This window comes from Petromyzon marinus, chromosome 34 (genome assembly GCF_048934315.1).
Source record: "Petromyzon marinus isolate PM22_M1 ecotype Great Lakes invasive population chromosome 34, UKy_Petmar_22M1.pri1.0, whole genome shotgun sequence".
NCBI classification, from domain to species: Eukaryota; Metazoa; Chordata; class Hyperoartia; order Petromyzontiformes; family Petromyzontidae; genus Petromyzon; species Petromyzon marinus.
In genome coordinates, this window is record NC_133700.1 from 528,870 (window position 1) to 546,433 (window position 17,564).

Sequence of the window (17,564 nt, forward strand, 5' to 3'; positions counted from 1 at the left end):
ATTCGCTATCACTGGTGATAAGGGGGATCCCATGGGGGTACCTTCATTTTGTTTGTAGAAAGTACCATTCCAGGTGAAGTAAGTGTTGGTAAGGCAGTGCCTAACCAGAGTAGGAACATCAGGATTCAGTCATCGGAAGGATGTTATTGTAGTGTTGTAAGGACGAGCAGACTTCTTTAGGAGGCACACTCTGTTTATTGTATTATTCCCTTATACATCGCTTAACACACACAGAGGGATATTCGGTCCCCTCACCCGATACCCTAGGGAGGTACAGCCTCCGGACTTGGCGGGACTCACACGTCTACCGCTAACCTCCTTGATACCTAAGGAGGTACAACCTCCGGACTTGGCGGGACTCACACGTCTACCGCTATCCTAGTCCTCCGGCTAGGACCTAAGGGAGGCTATCTGACCCACCGCTGGCCCGGTGGGTCCTGACCGCTGGGTATGCCGAGCCTTAGCCCTCAGAAGGGCTGGGAGGCTGGTCCAGGGTCCTAGCTAGGCTCCAGCCCAGTCTTCTGTCTTCGTGCAGGGAGCGAACTCCTCGAGGTCCGTTGGGTCACCCGTCTTATACCCCTTCGTGGCCAGGTAGAACCAATCACACATTCCCACGTGGAACCGTCTGATTGGTTCGCACCAAACCCTGGCCACGATCCGTTTCACCTCGACTGACCCCAACCGTTGTACCCAGGGGTAATGCTGCACCGCCCTGGTGGCAACGCGGGTTACGCAACAGCGCGTAGTTAACACCTCTACATCACCCCCTCCTTCGGAAGCTCCAGCCGTCCCGGCTGCAACAATGGGAAACTCCGAAATTACCAATGGTAGAAGAATTGTGAGTGTGCCTCACGAACAACAAGAACAATTAAACCCCTATAAATACCCCCCTTAACAACATAACGTATGTACAAGGCACTAGACATGCCAAAAAAACATTATAACAACCGGCGAGATTTCGCGCGCGTGCGTTTCGCGGGACCATCGTAGGGGATGGCAGGCTTTGTCGGCGGCACAAGGGAAGGAGGATGAGCCAGAGCATCCGGTGGGCGTTTAGGCATCTCCACGGGGACACCTGCTGCTCCACGGTCCATTGAGGCCGAACGTGGCCTGCATGGAGCCGTCACTCCCGCGTCATCTGCAGGAGAAATGACACGCCTTCGCTGCGGGTTAGGCACCAACGGGGCAACATCCGGCTCGTCGGACGCGTCGCACACTCGGCCCCCATGTCGTGTGTGTTGTGGAGGGACGCGTGGCGTGACGAAGGGTTTTAACCGAGAGGGGTGAACGCACCAGCGACGCCGTCCCCAGCTAATTTTAACACATTGGGGACGCAGGACTTCCACTACCTCAACCGGGCCTCGCCATGGTCTGAGGAGTTTGGCCGACATGGACACCGGCACCTGGGGGCAGTGGAGCCATGCCCTGTCTCCCGGTGCCCACCGATGCGTGTACGACCGAGGGTCCCGCAGTCGCAAATTCGCCCTTTGGCGGGAAGCCGAATTTTCAATGGCGGCCTCCCGTGCCTCGGCCAACTTACGGAGGTTGAATCGCAAGTGGTCAACGAGCTTTGACTTTTGCGGTGGCTGTTCGATTTCCAGCCGAACGTCGGCGGGAGGAAAGGCATCCCTGCCGTACATTAGAAAGAACGGGGAAAATCCCGTCGCCGCGTGAGGTGCCATACGGTATGCGGCGAGGACCCCCGGAACCTGCAAGTCCCAATCGAGGTGGGATTCATCGACCTGATGGCACAACATAGCGGTGAGAGTTCTATGAAGGCGCTCCACCATGCCGTCGGTCTGGGGATGGTAGGGCGAAGTGCGCACTTTCTTAGTGCCCAACAGGCGGCACACATCAGTCAGCAAGGCTCCTGAAAAATGTCTTCCCTGATCGGTCAGCAACCGTTCTGGTGCGCCCTTGTCCAGGACGTAGCCTTGAACAAAGGCGTCCACAACGGCCGCCGCCGACTGGTTGGGGAGGGCCCAGGCCATAGGCCACCGTGTAAAATACTCTACCCCAACCAGAAGGTACTTATTACCCCGTGGCGTAGTAGGAAAAGGGCCCAAAATATCGAGAGCCACCAACTCATTTATACGAGAGACCGAAATGGGTTGCAGGGGTGGACATGCCGGTTTAGCCGGCAGTTTACGTTGCGCACAATGGGTGCATCCCAGCAAAATGTCAGTGACGTCGCGCAGCATGCCCGGCCAGAAAAATTGCAACCGCAACAACCCAATGGTCTTATGAACACCCAGGTGCAATAAACGCTCATGCGCCGCCCATACGGCCTTGCATCGCAAGGCGGATGGCACGACGATTTTATGTTGACACGAGTCAGCATCCCAATGCATCAACAAGCCACGCTTCATGACAAATGAATTAAATTTGCCCTGTCTTGGAACCGCATTATTCGCGTGGCGACGCAACCTCAATAATGACATGTCCTCGCCCTGGTGCCGACCCCATTCGGCCAAAGTTATCCCCAGCAAATCGTCACTGGCCATTGGATCTGCATGATCCAACATCGGCGCTGAGGAGGCGGGAAGTGCGGCTGACACCGTTGTGAGAGGCGCGACCTGCGCAGGCAGTGGCGGCTTACAACGGCCCGAGCCCAAAAAACACGCACATTTTTGAGCCGGCGGAAGGCGAGACAACGCATCGGCATTCGTGTGTTGTGCACCCCTACGGTAAGTGACATTGAAATCGTAGTCCTGAAGGACTTCGAGCCACCGAGAAAGCTGCCCGGACGGTTGGTCAACCCGCAGAGCGTACTGTAAAGCCGAATGATCAGATCGCACGGTAAAATGCTGACCATACAGGTACGGCCTGTATTGCTGAATAAAAAAAACAATGGCCAGCAGCTCACGTCTGGTCACACAGTATCTTTGTTCAGCAAGAGACAAGACTCTGCTACCATAGGCAACAACCCTTTCAATGCCATCAACTTTTTGTGACAGAACACCCCCAATCCCCGTATTGCTAGCGTCGGTGTCCAACACGAATGGCACGGAAAAATCGGGGTACGCAAGGGACGGTGCCGTCACGAGCGCGTTCCGCAAGGAGTCGAACGCAGCCTGTTCTGCGTCCCCCCAATGAAACGCCACCCCTTTTGACGTAAGGGCGTGGAGCGGCTTGGCAATCGTCGCGAAGCCAGCAACAAACCGGCGGTAGTACGACGCAAAACCAATAAAACTACGAACATCGCCCGCAGATGTAGGGGTCGGCCAATGTTGAACACATTTGGTTTTTTCAGGGTCGGTAGAAATGCCCGAGCGGCTAACTATGTGGCCCAGATAGCGCACAGACTCACGCAGAAGGTGACACTTCTGCGGCTTGAATTTCAAGTTAGCGGCCCGCATTTTCAAGAAGACAGCACGCAACCGTTCGATGTGTTCGCCGAACGTGCGGCTAAAGACGATGACGTCGTCAAGATAAATGAGACATGAGTCCCACTGGAGCCCAGCGAGGACCAGCTCCATGAGCCTCTGGAACGTCGCTGGGGCCGAGTGGAGACCCATGGGCAATCTATTAAACTCGAAAAGGCCCTGTGGTGTCCGAAAAGCAGTCTTAGGTTTTGACGATTCGTCGAGGGGGAGTTGCCAAAACCCCGACAGAAGGTCCAAGGTGGAGAAATAGTGCGCCCCTGCCAGGGCATCCAATGACTCGTCCATACGAGGGAGAGGGTAGGCGTCCGCTACCGAGATTTTATTTAGGCGCCGAAAATCAACGCAAAAACGGAGACTGCCATCGTGCTTTTTGACCAGCACTATTGGAGCACCCCAGGGACTAGTGGAGGGAGAAATTATATCGGCCTTCAGCATGTCATCCACAGCCGATTTAACATGCTGTTTCTCCGCCGGGCTAAGCCGAAACGGGTTTTGTCGAATCGGGGCAGCGTCACCAGTATCAATGTGGTGACGCAGCAGCTTGGTGCAGCCAATATCAAATTTAGATTTACTAAAGACATCGGAAAATTCTCGCAGAAGAGCGCGCAATTTAATTCGCTGCGAATGAGACAGATCACCCGTGTCTGTGCAGAGCGCGTCCAACCATCTCTCATCCGATTCGGAAGGAGGTGGGACCTGCGGCGTGTCACGCACGTGTCCCGCGACTCCGGTCCCCAACGGCACCGGGGTCGCGTGAGCGAGCACAGTTCCTTGCGGAATGACGGTTGTGGACAATCCGACATTCAAAACCTGCAAGAACGGCTCCCTGTCGGCTGCTACGAGGGTGTGTGCAGCCACCAAATCTAACCCCTTAGCAGCTGCGTTTGAAGGCCCCAGCAAAATGCCATGTGCCGAGGCCTCCGGGGCTAGCGGTTTTTTAAGTTGCAAGGGCACGAGCATTTGTGTCCCTGGTGGAATGCGGACTGTGCTCGCAACAAACGCCTGCACCGAGGCACTAGCCATGCGCGGATGTGAGGGTGTGGGCAAGAACGCCATCCGTCGACCCGACGGGAGTTCGATGCGGCCTTGATCTACAAGGATCTTAATAGGCATTTTTCGCGAGAAAATCAGTGCCTAACAAACACGGCACGGCGAGGGAAGAAGAGACCAAAATAGGCCCTGCCAATTTAATGTCTCCAATCGAAATTTGCGCCCGAATTTGCCCAATAATGCCAAGTGAACTGCCATTAGCGGCGAAACACGGGATAGAAACCCGTTCCAAGGGGCGGCATCATACGGGCAGTATATTGTAAATCAGATCCGAAATGATCGTAGCCGACGCACCAGTATCAACCAACACGCGAAATTCCACACCCTCGATTGATCCGACAACCACGGACGAACCTGCCGTCGCCGCGACTACCCTATGGGCCAACTCAGACCACTGCCCAGGTCCGAGTGGCCACGAACAAACGCCAGAACACCCCCATCACACGCCGAATCGCGAGCCCTTCTTATGGTGCGTTGCAGTGTGTATGGTGTGAATGAGGGCCGAGCGTGAGAGGCGTCGCGACTTGCCTGGTTTTGCCGCGATGCCGTGGACGTCCTGTAGTCCTGGCCCCGGGATGCGGAGGGGCGTCGTCGAGGCGCACGGCAGTCAGAGGAGATGTGGCCTCGTCGGCCACAGTTGAAGCACGTCAAGTCGCCGCGTGGAGCAGGCCGTCCCCGCTGCTGGTCGTTGCGGCGACCAGCGTGGTCGGACGATCGCCGGCCCGTTGACCTGGTCGCCATGAAGGCCCGGTCGGGGGAGAACTCGGCATCCCTGCTGGCAGGCTCCGACGTCGAAGCCGAGGCGGCGATGGTCGATTCCGTGTGGAGCAGCAGATGTGCGTGGATGCACCGAGCGGCTCGTAGCGAGCACATACTGTCGTCGTCCACCGCTTGGATGACGATGCGCAGCTCGCACGCCAGCTCCAGCATCTTCTGGAGAACGATGGCATCGATGGCCTCGTCGTCCATGCGAGGGTAACCCGCTCTTGCCATCGCCAGTAGAGCGGTCCGGAATGCCAACGGAGACTCTTTAGGGCGGCGTCGCCTGTCGTAAAATCGGCTGCGGACGTCAGATGGAGGCCCGTACACGTCGGACATCCGTCGAAGGGCCGATTGAAGAGTCGCCCTTTGTTGCCTGGGGATGGTGAGGGAGCGAGGCGAGAGCGTCGTCATCCAAAGTGGCCGGTAGTGCTCGGAGCGCCTGTGCGTCCGACCAGCCCACCATCTCTTGGTGGCTCAGGAAGCGACGCTGGAACGCCGCCCAGTCGCCCCCTTCAGATGTGAATTCTCGGAAGATGGGCAATCGTTGTTGGAGGGCGGACGTCGTCTCCCCCTCAGCTTGTACCGTCTCGAGCCGGAGATCGGCGATTTCCCGGCCGATAGTCTACTGTACCGTGTCGGTACAGTGATGACGCGGCGTCCGCTGAGAAACTTGAATTCGCAGCGTCGCGTGCTGATGACGTTGTGGGTTGTGATGGGCCCCCCGCGTTCCCAGAATGCCCCTGGCTTCCGCTTCCGGCGGAATCACGTGGTTCCCCGGCGGGAAAATCAAAATGTCTGCCCTGGCCGATGGCGGGAACGTCTGCCGGCGGTTGACTCGGCCTGCCCGCAACCTCCAAGTTGATCTCTTTGAGAATGGAGGCCGCGGCGTGTAGGAGTTGAGCGAGACGGCCGTGTGCTGCCCTGAGTCCGTACCCCATGGCAGGGGGAGCAACCGGCTGCTCAACCGGTGGCTGGGCGGCCGTCAACGCGGCAGCGTTTTCAACGGAGCTGGTGGTGCTTGCAGGTGAGACAGCGTTATCTTCGTTCTGGCTCCGCGCGTGGGCTGAACTTCTGGTTTCCATTTCCAACCACTTCTGACTCCAGTTGTAGTGTTGTAAGGACGAGCAGACTTCTTTAGGAGGCACACTCTGTTTATTGTATTATTCCCTTATACATCGCTTAACACACACAGAGGGATATTCGGTCCCCTCACCCGATACCCTAGGGAGGTACAGCCTCCGGACTTGGCGGGACTCACACGTCTACCGCTAACCTCCTTGATACCTAAGGAGGTACAACCTCCGGACTTGGCGGGACTCACACGTCTACCGCTATCCTAGTCCTCCGGCTAGGACCTAAGGGAGGCTATCTGACCCACCGCTGGCCCGGTGGGTCCTGACCGCTGGGTATGCCGAGCCTTAGCCCTCAGAAGGGCTGGGAGGCTGGTCCAGGGTCCTAGCTAGGCTCCAGCCCAGTCTTCTGTCTTCGTGCAGGGAGCGAACTCCTCGAGGTCCGTTGGGTCACCCGTCTTATACCCCTTCGTGGCCAGGTAGAACCAATCATACATTCCCACGTGGAACCGTCTGATTGGTTCGCACCAAACCCTGGCCACGATCCGTTTCACCTCGACTGACCCCAACTGTTGTACCCAGGGGTAATGCTGCACCGCCCTGGTGGCAACGCGGGTTACGCAACAGCGCGTAGTTAACACCTCTACATTATTAACCAGGTAAAACCTTAACTGCTTTATGGTGTTGCCTTCATATCCGCATCTCCAGTTTCTTCAGCCTCCCACTCCCAGCCCCGCTCCCCCCCCCGCGCCATTCTCATCTTCTAATCCCTCTAGCAATGCTCCACTTCCCCTACCCCACACCCCCCTAATAACCGCATCTCCAGTTTCGTCAGCTTCCCACTCCCAGCCCCGCCCACTCCCCCCCCCAACCGGCATGTTGCCTTGCTCGTTTCCTAATCCCTCTCGCAGCGCTCCACTCCTACCCCACACCCCCCTCTCTTTCCTATATAGCCTCTTGTCTCTGCAGCCCTTTTGCCCACTTCAGCAATTATTTCTTGCTGTAGTTTTCCCACCTGATGACGGACGCTTGTGTTGCGCCCGAAACGTTGTGATGTAATTAATTTTATTTTATACCTACGTGACTTTACCGAAAGAACCACAGAGTGTTTAAATAATATAGTTTGGCCCTTCATTTACAGATGGAGTAGGTGTGTATCAATTCAGATTGTGAATATAAAATAATAATTTTTAAGCAGATTAACTTTGAGCCAATGTTGTTTACACATGGAGAGAACAATAGTGGGCCATTACGGAGCCTTGAGAGGGACCCCCCTTAGTATTGGGGAGTCGTTTGAAAAAAAATCTATATAGTTTCTGCCCCCAAAGATACTTTGAAAACTGTCTGATGTTTCTCAGATCATGCTGCGGTCTTTTAATCTGAAGGTTGGGTTGCATTGCCATCTGTTTGGATTTTACACACAGCCTGGGAATTGATTTTTACCGAGACCTGGTAGCAGTGTTGCTGTGTTGAACTTCATCACAGTAACCTGCACTGTTTTGATAATAGACCCGAGGCTAACTGGTAGACATATCTGGTGGTGACGTCCTTTGGCAACGCGAGCTGGCAGTGATGTATTTAAAGATTAATAATGAATGTTTTAAAGTTATGGCTCCACCTGCCCTTGTAGTGCACTGGTGATTGCGCTGCCTTCATTGCAATGACATATATGGAAGCAGAGTCATTGGAGTGCGGTAATATAATTTTGTCGTTGACGAAGTTGCAAACTCGTGTTGAACAGCCCAGGGCACACATCGCACGCCTGTATTCGGGCCGGAACGATGCATTCATTCGTTGATTAAAATCACATCTCCAATACCTGCATTGTGTCAGGTGTGCGAGAATCAGTGTTGTTCTATCACAAGCTCATGTGATGCCTGCAGACACTTCATAGCATCTATTAATAATCTCTTCCACAGAACTATAGGCAAGTCTACTGAGCTTGGCTGTGTTTCACTCCAGCGCTGTTCTCGAGGCAGTCTGGTCCCTTCACCTGCTGAAGGCCGCTTGTGTTGTGGCCGAAACGTCGTGATTTTTGTTGTTTTATTTTTTACCTACGTGATTTTACCGAATAGAACCAAAGAGTATGGATCCTTGCAGTCACAAAAGCTTCAAATCTAGAAACGTCTACTCAGTTTCACATCCTCCTGTACCACATCAGCTCCATCACTTCTCCAGCCCGTGCCGCGCCCGTTTATCTCCTTCTATCCGGCCAAACAAAAGCTGCTTGGGCATGCGGTGGCTGGGCATGCGGTCTACATGACCCAGCCAACACAGCATCGCCTGCTGTAAGAGCTCACTGATGGGACCGTGTTAAGATCTTTCAAGGATCTGTGAGTTCTTCGCACAATCCAGTCTGGTTTAGCCCAGGATGGATCGCAGACTGGCCAGCCTGAATGTTTCGAGCTAGCTGGAACAGGTGTTCTTGTAAATGCATCCATGATCCATATTTAAGCAAGCAAATTCTGGTCTGGTTTTGACCATCTGGGTCCCATCAGCAGTCTGCACTGCTATACGAGTCAGTCTGTGTGTCTGTGTGTGGGTGCAGCTTCAAGGCAGCTTTGTTCCCTGTCAGCGCGAGGAGGAGGAGGATGTATCCGTGGACAGCCAGCCGACCGTGCGCAACCACGACCGGCTGCTACATCGCGTGTGCGAGCACCTGGACCACGCGCTGCTGCACGGGTCCGTGAGTGTGAGAGTGTGTATCAGTGTGTCCAGTGTGTGTCCGTGAGTGTCAGTGTAACTCAGTATCTGGTGCGGTGTGTAAACATCGCCACTAGGGAGACAACTGTGGCCGGGCATGGTGTTGGTCGCCCACGCCCTTGTGTCCTGTGCAGGCCTTAATAGGTGCTTGCTAACAGCATTTGTCCATTAAGTCTGGTATGTGTGTGTGGCCAGGTTGCAGCACATCCCTGCCGGCTACTGGCCGCTGGTCATGCACTTCACGCGCTCCGATGCGGTGGCGACGATCTCTGCCCTGCATCATGTGACCACGAGCTTGGGCCGGAGTGAGTTCCCGCGGTGTCACCTTCCAGGATCGGTCACGAGCCGGCGCGTGCGGCCACTTCCACACGCGTGCTCCCCATTGTCCTGCAATTGAGAGGAAACCAGAGAACTCGGAGGAAACTCATGCAGAACAGGGGGAGAACGTACCGACTGCTCGCACACTCACTGAGCTGGATCTTTAACGTCCACTGTGAAGCAGGCAGCTCGTAGTCATTTTACGATTAATACACCCGCAGTGATAACTAGGGCAGCCTGCCGAGTTGGAGCCGCGAATCTCTGAAATTAGGGGCGAACGTGCTACAGCTTAGCTGCATCACCACCCGGATATTAAAAAAAAACTTTTTTTTAAATTTGATGATATAATTAGATTTGATTATTAATGCTGGCATCGACGCACGAGGGGGTCGTTGCCCAGTACCACACCCAGCTGCCTTTGTGTCCCTAGTCACAATGTTTACACATCACACAAGGTACTCATTTGAGGCTGATTCGACCAAGGGGAGACCAAGGATTGCTCAGATATTCGTCACCGGTGTTGGAATTAAACTTGTGTCGTTGGGTTTATGATGCAGTGCACGAATCACTACACTACCGCTTAACACGGACTCTCTCTCACACTCTCTGCAGAACAGGGGGAGAACATACTAACTCCATGCAGAGAGGTTCCCAAATCAGGAATAGAACCCAAGGTCTTCTTGCTTTGAGGCCGAGTGTTATCACTACACCACCACCTGTCTGCCCAAGATGATGTTGCAGCATCACATTAACCTGTTATCTATGGGTTGTCTTTATCATCAGCAATGGGGAGTCAAAAGGCTGGCTGGACGTGGATCTGGCTGCACCATCCTATTGTGTGCCGTGCCAGCTGCCATATGTGCTCCTTAAGAGCACTTTCCTCGAGAGTTCATTAAGGCTATAGGGGAGATCTTTATCTTGTATCTGTGTATGCGTGTGTGTGGTGGTGCAGTAGTGCAATGGTTAGCACGCTGCGCTATGAACCCGACGACCCGAGTTCGATTTCCGCTCAAGGCCAAGACCAGTCACGATTGTCTGAACTGGTCCTGGGCCTTCCTGAGGTCGACTCAGCCTCAAATGAGTACCTGGTGTTGCGATGTGTAAACATCGCCACTCGGGAGACAAAGCCAGCCAGGTGTGGTGCTGGCCACCCACCCTCTCGTGTGCCGTGCCAGCCTTAATTTGTGCTCGTTTGCCCCACCAGTCTGTTAAAGCTATACAAGGGACCTCTATCTTTTGTGTGGTGGTGCGTTCAGGCCGCGCGTGGCTGTACCTGGCGCTGAACGAGAGCAGCCTGGAGAGCTACCTGCGTCTCTTTAGTGAGAACCCGGTGCTGTTGCGTTCCCACTACAGCGGGTAACTCACTCACTTGCACACCCACCACGCACTTCCGAGCAATGATGACATCACCAAGGCTGCCAATCGCCACTGAGTCACTGTGGCATCACCACGGCCGCGACGTGATCTTCTGCTTCTGTGCGCACCCGGCACACCACGTCCAGTATACCTCTCGCTTTGAGGCATGCGGTAAACGGCTCTGACGGGACGCGTGCGCTGTTGTGTGCGTGCGGCGCTAGCAGGAGCGCGTTGGTGTGCAGCTCGGACCACCTCAACCTCTTCCTCACGCTCGTCTCTGGCCTCGAGTTCATTCACTTCGAGCTGGAGCTGGTGTGTGCACCCTATTGCACACACGCAAGCACACAAATACGCACACCTATTGAGGACTTGGGTCTGCCAGACACTGGCTGTTGCATCTCATCCATCGCACTGTGTTCAACCACCACCACACCGTAGGTCACAAATACATACTCAGACTCTCACTCACTCACCCACTTACCCCCTCACTCCTCACACTGCACGTCACAACAGTACTCTGCTACTCGCCACACTTTTCGCTTGTTCCCTCGCACTGCTCTCCTGTGGATTTCCCTCCTCCCACCATCATCATTATTCTCATCTACTTTCCCCACGCTATTATAACCGTAATAACCTTGGTCAATTCAAGAATTGTTTTACTTTCTCATACTTTCTCATATATTACATCTTTGATACGAGTGCTGTTTTTTTTCTGGCTGTGTGACGTTTTGGGCCTTGGAGCTTATGCTCAGGGGTCCCGGCTCCATTCTGATTGGCTGCAGCCGGGAAGCCTGTCATGTTTGTGGGGTTCATGGAGGCCTGAACCCGTGGGAGACCGGGATCTCGTCCCTTAACGTGCAGCGCAAGCCGCTCGCGAGCATTGCCGTGGGGAACGTCTGGGACACTGCGAGCAGACCTCTTCCTTCACGTGGATGTCTCTCCACATTGCCTGTACTAAGTGCTTGTCGGCTGTTCAGCTGATGGGATGTGTAAAAATACTCTTATCTGTGAATGTGGATAAAACACTAAAAGGTTAAAGTGTACGGCAGGGTGGCGGCAGCACAGTGGCGGCTCTCGCGCCTCACAGCAAGAAGAGCCTGGGTTCGATTCCTGACTTGGGTGCCTCTGTGTGTAGAGTTTGTATGGTTTCCCCCAGTTCTGCATGAGATTCCTCTAGGTTCTCCACTTTCCTCCAAAATATGCTGAGAAATCGCCTGCAAATTACCCAATTGGGGATCATGCACAGCAGCAACATCACTCCCTACTGCAAAACACGTGGCCAGGGCTCTCCAGAAAACGAGGCTTTCCTGCCTGATGACGCAGTGCGACACCACGTGACATGCATGCCCGCTCCGCTCGTGCGCTCGCAGGATGCGCCATACCTGGACCTGGCAGCGTACATGCCCGATCCGTACCGCCCCGTGCTGCCCGATGACCTGCACGGCCACTCCCCGTCGTGCCGGGGCTCGTGCCAGGGCGGCTCGTGCCAGGGCGGCTGCTCCGACAGCGCCTCCCTCGAGTCCGGCAACTCGGCGAACCTGGAGTGGGACGACTCGGCCATCGCTCCGTCCAGCGAAGGTGCCAGTGGGCGAATGCGCTCCGGCAGGTTTTTGGCAGTGGCAGGACATGGGATTTCTAGCTCTCCCGCGTGCTCTCGGGTCGGTGTTGTCATTGGGCGTGATGCCCGACGTTTTGCGTCACGTGTTGGGGGCTTTGAGCAGGAATTGAATTCAGTTCCCTGGGGGGAAGCTTCCTAATGAAGCTCGCACCACGTGGAGCGAAACGTCGGGTGTCGTGCCGAGTGGCGCATGGCACGACCCGAAAAACACGCCGGAGGGCCACACGGCAGCAACGCGCGGACGCCCGCGCGGTCGTAACGATGCCGTTGGGGTGATTGAGTGCGTGGTGATGGTTGCGTATATATTTGAGTGACGGTGATCGTGTGCACGGGCGGTGTTTTAATCTGAGAAGTGCATATGGAGTGGTGCCGCCACCTGTCTGGATGTGAACGGGACAGTCGGGGAACCTGGCATCATCTTATTTGTATCGAGAGATCTGATACCGATGATGCCGAGTTGAACTTAAATGCAGGAGAGTGCACGGATTTGATAATAGACCTCGGCTGACCGAGGATCATGCGGGGGTTTTCTCTGTGTAAAATCGTAATTTAAATGTGTAACACGCGCCCCTGCACAGTGTTCTCGCTCTCGAAAGCGATCGACTCGGAGAGGTGCGAGCAGGTACCACAGACGAGCGGGAAAGGCAGCAGCTAGATGGTGAAAGCCAGTGCCAACAATTGCCCAAGCTCTGTGTTCCTTCATATGGATGTATTGGCGATAAAACGGTTAAGCATAACACACCGGTCTTGAGTGAGCTAAAGTCTCTACATCAGAAGTTGCCTTCGATTCAGCAGCTGCTTTCCCATTCGAACGTGTAATGCTACGAGCCGTAATCTTTTGATATCCACCGTCCGCCATGAAATTTTTTCGGAAATGAATCGAGGAACCGTCCGACCAAGTCTAGGGCACTTCAAATCTTCCTTTGGAACACGGTGCCAATCGTCATCAGGCTGGGTGTTATACGGCAACAGACCACAAAGATTCCTGTTTAGCCGCTCATAACATTCGTCTTCCGACTGCTTCGACATCACGAGGACTGATTTTAACGCACACCCCGCAATATTTTCTGACCGGGATTGTGAATCGCAGGGAAAAAAATAATTGATAAAAATTTGCTTTTATACTGCGCACCACCGGTGCACCGCCAATACATTCAAATATCAAGGTGTTATTGACCAATAAATGAGTGTTTACACATGGGGAGGAAACCGAAGCACTCGGAGGAAACCACACATGCGAGGGGGCAACACTGTATCCCATATTTGTGTGCGTGTAACATTTGTGTGAGCCACCAACCCTGCGCAGTTCCGATTCTAGACCAGTGCCGACGGAGGAAAACATCCGCGTTTGTTCGGCAGTGGAGCAGGTGGCGGCCGTGTCTCGGTCGTGCTGATGCGGAGGGTGGTTGCATATATTCATGCGGCGTGTGTGTAACACGTGTGTTGTAGATTTTGACTTCCAAGACGTTTTCGAGCCTTGCATGTGTGTCACGGACGCCACAGGTGGGACTGGCTCCACAGCCCAAACCACGCACACACGCATACACACACACGCACACACACGCACAATGACAACAATCTCCCGTGTCGCCTTAACATAATTTGCTGTTAGGGAGTAGCACCTACGAAGGCCGGCTCGGGACATGTAGGGTGGATGGCCAACACCATGCCCGGCTGCTTTTGTCTCTTGAGACGATGTTTACCCATCACACCAGGTACTCATTTGAGTCTGAGTTGACCTAAGGGAGGCCCTAGACTGGTTCAAATAATCACCCCTTGTGTTGGCTGTAAGCAGGAATTGAACTTGGGTCACCAGATTGGTAGTGCAGCATGCTAACAGCCGTGTCATTACTTCCCGCAACCACATACACACGTACACAAAGACAAAGATCCCCTATATAGCCTTAACAGACTGTTGGGGCAAGTGCTGTTAGCGAGCACCTATGAAGGTCAGCAGGGCACACAAGGGGGTGGGTGGCCAGCACCACGCCCGGCCGCCGTTGTCTCCCCAATGCCATAGTTTACATACCACACTAAGTACTCATTTTTGGCTGAGTCGACATAGGGCAGGCCCAGGATCGATTCAGAGAATTGCATTGGTGTTGGTCCTGAGCGGGAATCGAACTCGGGTCGCCAGGTTTGTAGTGCAGCGGTTAGCACTCTGCACTACGAACCCGGCGACATACACATATGCACATATACACACGCATGCACGCATAAACATATACATGCTTGCAGCTGGTGCTGCCCGTGCGTTGCACTAACATTCCCTCTGTGGCACTTTTTATTCCTTGCCAAGTCATTCGGGCGGCAGGGCGGTGGCACAGTGGAGACACTCGCGTCTCACAGCAAGAAACGCCTCGGTTTGATTCTCGATTTGGGTGCCTCTCTGTGTGGAGTTTGTGCGTTTTCCCCTTTTTTCTGCATGGGTTTCCTCCGGGTTCTCCACTTTCCTCCCATACCTAAAAACACCAATACATCTGAAACCTGAATAATAACCTGCAAGTTACTCAATTGTGATCACACAGCATCAACATTGCCCGCTACTGTGAAAACATGGCAGGACCCATCTGAAAACGAGCCTTGAGACCCAGTGAGTCTTTCGTGGGTAAAACGAGTGAAATATTAATCAATGCTTGTGGCTCAGAGTAGTAGTGCGAGCGGTTTGTAATCGGAAGGTTGCAAGTTCAAATCCTGGTTGGGGGTCAACTCGGCCAATTGTTCGATAAAGTGAGCACTGGTTGTCCTTTCGATTATTAGAATAATATTGATAATAATACACCTCCGGTGGTGCCACATGTGTGAACGCGTGCCACCAGCAGACACCGACAGCCTCGCCGAGCCCCTGCACAGCCCCGACGCTGCGGGCATTGTGGGCACCATGGGCACTACAGGCACCACCGCCGCCAAGCGGGAGAGAGAGGGCGGCGTTACCGCGGCCCAGCGGGGGTCGTGGCACCGGCAGAACCCCTTCTCGTCGCCAAACCTCGGCTTGCGTGGCGACCCCACGGACGAGGTCGGCGGCAGAGCCATCCCGGCGAGTTCCGGCGACGCCGACCACGACCACTCCCCGCTGGAAGTCATCCGCCTGACCACCAGAAGGCGCAAGCGCCACGACAACGGGAGGGCCCGTGGCGCGGACGGGCAGCGGCACGGCAGCGGTGGCGGCAGCGAAGCAGAGACGGCGCTGCAGCCGGACATTGTCCTGCAGTGGGACGCGGTGAAGCGGCCAAGCAGCGCGCTGCAGCCCGACGTGATACTGCAACCGAGCGCGCTGCGGCAGGCGGGCAAGGCGGGCGAGGCGGGCGAGTTGGGCGAGTTGGGCGGAGCCAAGGAGCCGGGTGACGAGTCGCAGCCAGACACAGCACAGCGCGTGGACACGGAGCCGTGGCAAGTCGGCCTGGTGTCAGGCAGCGAACAGCGAGGCGCGAACCGGCCCGGTTTGGAAATGTCACGAGCGAAGGGTCCGGTGCAGTCGAGGAACCTGCGTCTGAACATTGCCAATCCCCTGAATGACGACGAGGGGGCGGAGCGTGTTGGGTGTAGGGGTAATGGCGACGCGGAGGAGGAGGAGGAGGGGGAGGGAGAGCAGCATCAGAGCGTGCACGTGCTTCTTAGTTCGCACCTCTCCAGTGCGCAGAGGTACACGCTGGCCCACACGGACGAGGAGCAATGGACGCTGGGCGACGATGCCGTGGATTCGGACGGAGTACGACCCTCAGAAGACGGACATTTGGACAAACTGCACAACCACACCGAGCACAATAGACCCTCCAGTGTGGCGAGCTCAGTTGACTGTTACGGTGAGCGGGGCTGTGGGGCGGACGATGGTTGCGCAGGGGACTGCCGTTGTCAGAATGGAAACTGTGCGCACGATTGCGGTGGCACCGGTCACCGAGACAATGTGGAGGCTGAGAATGGGACAGCTTTGACAGGGGACAGAGATGCGGATGGCGAAGACACTGAGACGGATGACGCCGCGATGGGGAGGCCGCTACAGCACCGCGCCGAGATCAGGTACCGGTGTAAACCCACTATCGGGCCCGCTTGTTTCCCAGACATGTTAGAAGAGGACATCGCCTGTAACAATCTTTTCTTGTATACGGTGCTTGTGTAAATTCCTCGACAACTCAAACAATAGGGCACCCCCATTGGCAGCTGCCCCTGTGCAGCACAAGACAACTCAGAACCTAGCCTGCGAGCGGGTGTTTGTCTGACAGTGGCAGACGATGGTTGCTGCTGCTGTGTGCAATCCCAGTTGAGTAAATTGCAGCTAATTTTTTTTTTACTTTAGCAAATTCGGGACCTTGTCGTCGGCACAACGGCCTACTCATTGCCAATGATGACACAGGCTCTTAACGTCCACTCAAAAGAAGCAGAAGGCCCGTAGCATTTTACGGTTAGTGCGCCCGCAGTATTAACTAGGGCGGCCTGCCCGCTACTCAACCGCGAACCTCTGCAACGAGCAGCTAACACTCTACCACTGCCCCTCGTAAGCAAACCGTATAATCCGTAGACAAACAAATATTTTTAGCATCTCAACAGACACAGCGCCTAGGCACTGGACAGGAGTATGAGGGGTGCCGCGTGTGCAGGCAGTAAGTGATGTTGTTATTCTGTCGGCAGCGTGGACAACAATCTGCTGCTCCTGCTCATGCTGCACGTGTTCCGGGAAGACGAAGAGCAGCTGTACAAGGTGAGAGGTCACACTACCATGGTGGATAAGAGACTACCTCGCCTGGTATGCAGGAGGTCGTGGGTTAAATCCCTATCCTGACGCCTATATATTTGGAGTTTACATGTTTCTCTCTCCACATGGTCAAATGGATTTTTCTCTGGGTCCTAACTATTTGGCTGCTAGACATCTCCATATGATAAGCCACTTCATTGAGCTCTCATTTGTGGCCAGGTCGCTTCTGAAAAAGAGCTGTACAGCTCAGTGGGCCTTACCTGATAAAAAATAAATAGTTTAGTTTTATATTCTTGGTTCTTTCGGTAAAGTCACGTAGAAGAACCAAGAATATGGATCCCTGCAATCACGAAAGCTTTAAATCAAAGTTTAGTTTTAATTTAGTTGATGTGTGCTCCCTCCGTACGCTTTGAAACTCTCTGGCCTCCACCAGAGATGGCCTTCTTCATGCAAATAGGCTAACTGTTGAACCACTTGTGATGCTGCTGGATGGACAGAGGCAGTGAGGGGGGGGTGAAATTTAAGGAACTCGTCCCCATTATTTCAACTTCTACGCTGGGAGATGGAGTCAAACCGCCAACCTCTGGATTACAAGTCCAGTGCTGCCCGCG

General features: G+C 54.6%; 1 protein-coding gene across 4 annotated transcripts in view; it reads left to right on the forward strand.

Annotated features, from left to right (window-relative positions):
• PLEKHM2 (pleckstrin homology and RUN domain containing M2) overlaps positions 1-17,564 on the forward strand; it is a 47,282-nt gene that overhangs the window by 12,728 nt on the left and 16,990 nt on the right. Inside the window, exons 2-9 of one of the 4 annotated variants that reach the window (XM_032965312.2) lie at positions 8,817-8,950; positions 9,167-9,276; positions 10,546-10,645; positions 10,870-10,957; positions 12,016-12,223; positions 13,713-13,766; positions 15,083-16,280; positions 16,890-16,959. In XM_032965312.2, coding sequence (XP_032821203.2) covers positions 8,817-8,950; positions 9,167-9,276; positions 10,546-10,645; positions 10,870-10,957; positions 12,016-12,223; positions 13,713-13,766; positions 15,083-16,280; positions 16,890-16,959 — 1,962 coding nt within the window. The remainder of the gene's footprint in view (positions 1-8,816; positions 8,951-9,166; positions 9,277-10,545; positions 10,646-10,869; positions 10,958-12,015; positions 12,224-13,712; positions 13,767-15,082; positions 16,281-16,889; positions 16,960-17,564) is intronic. The other 3 variants (XM_032965313.2, XM_032965314.2, XM_032965316.2) reach the window with 3 other exon arrangements.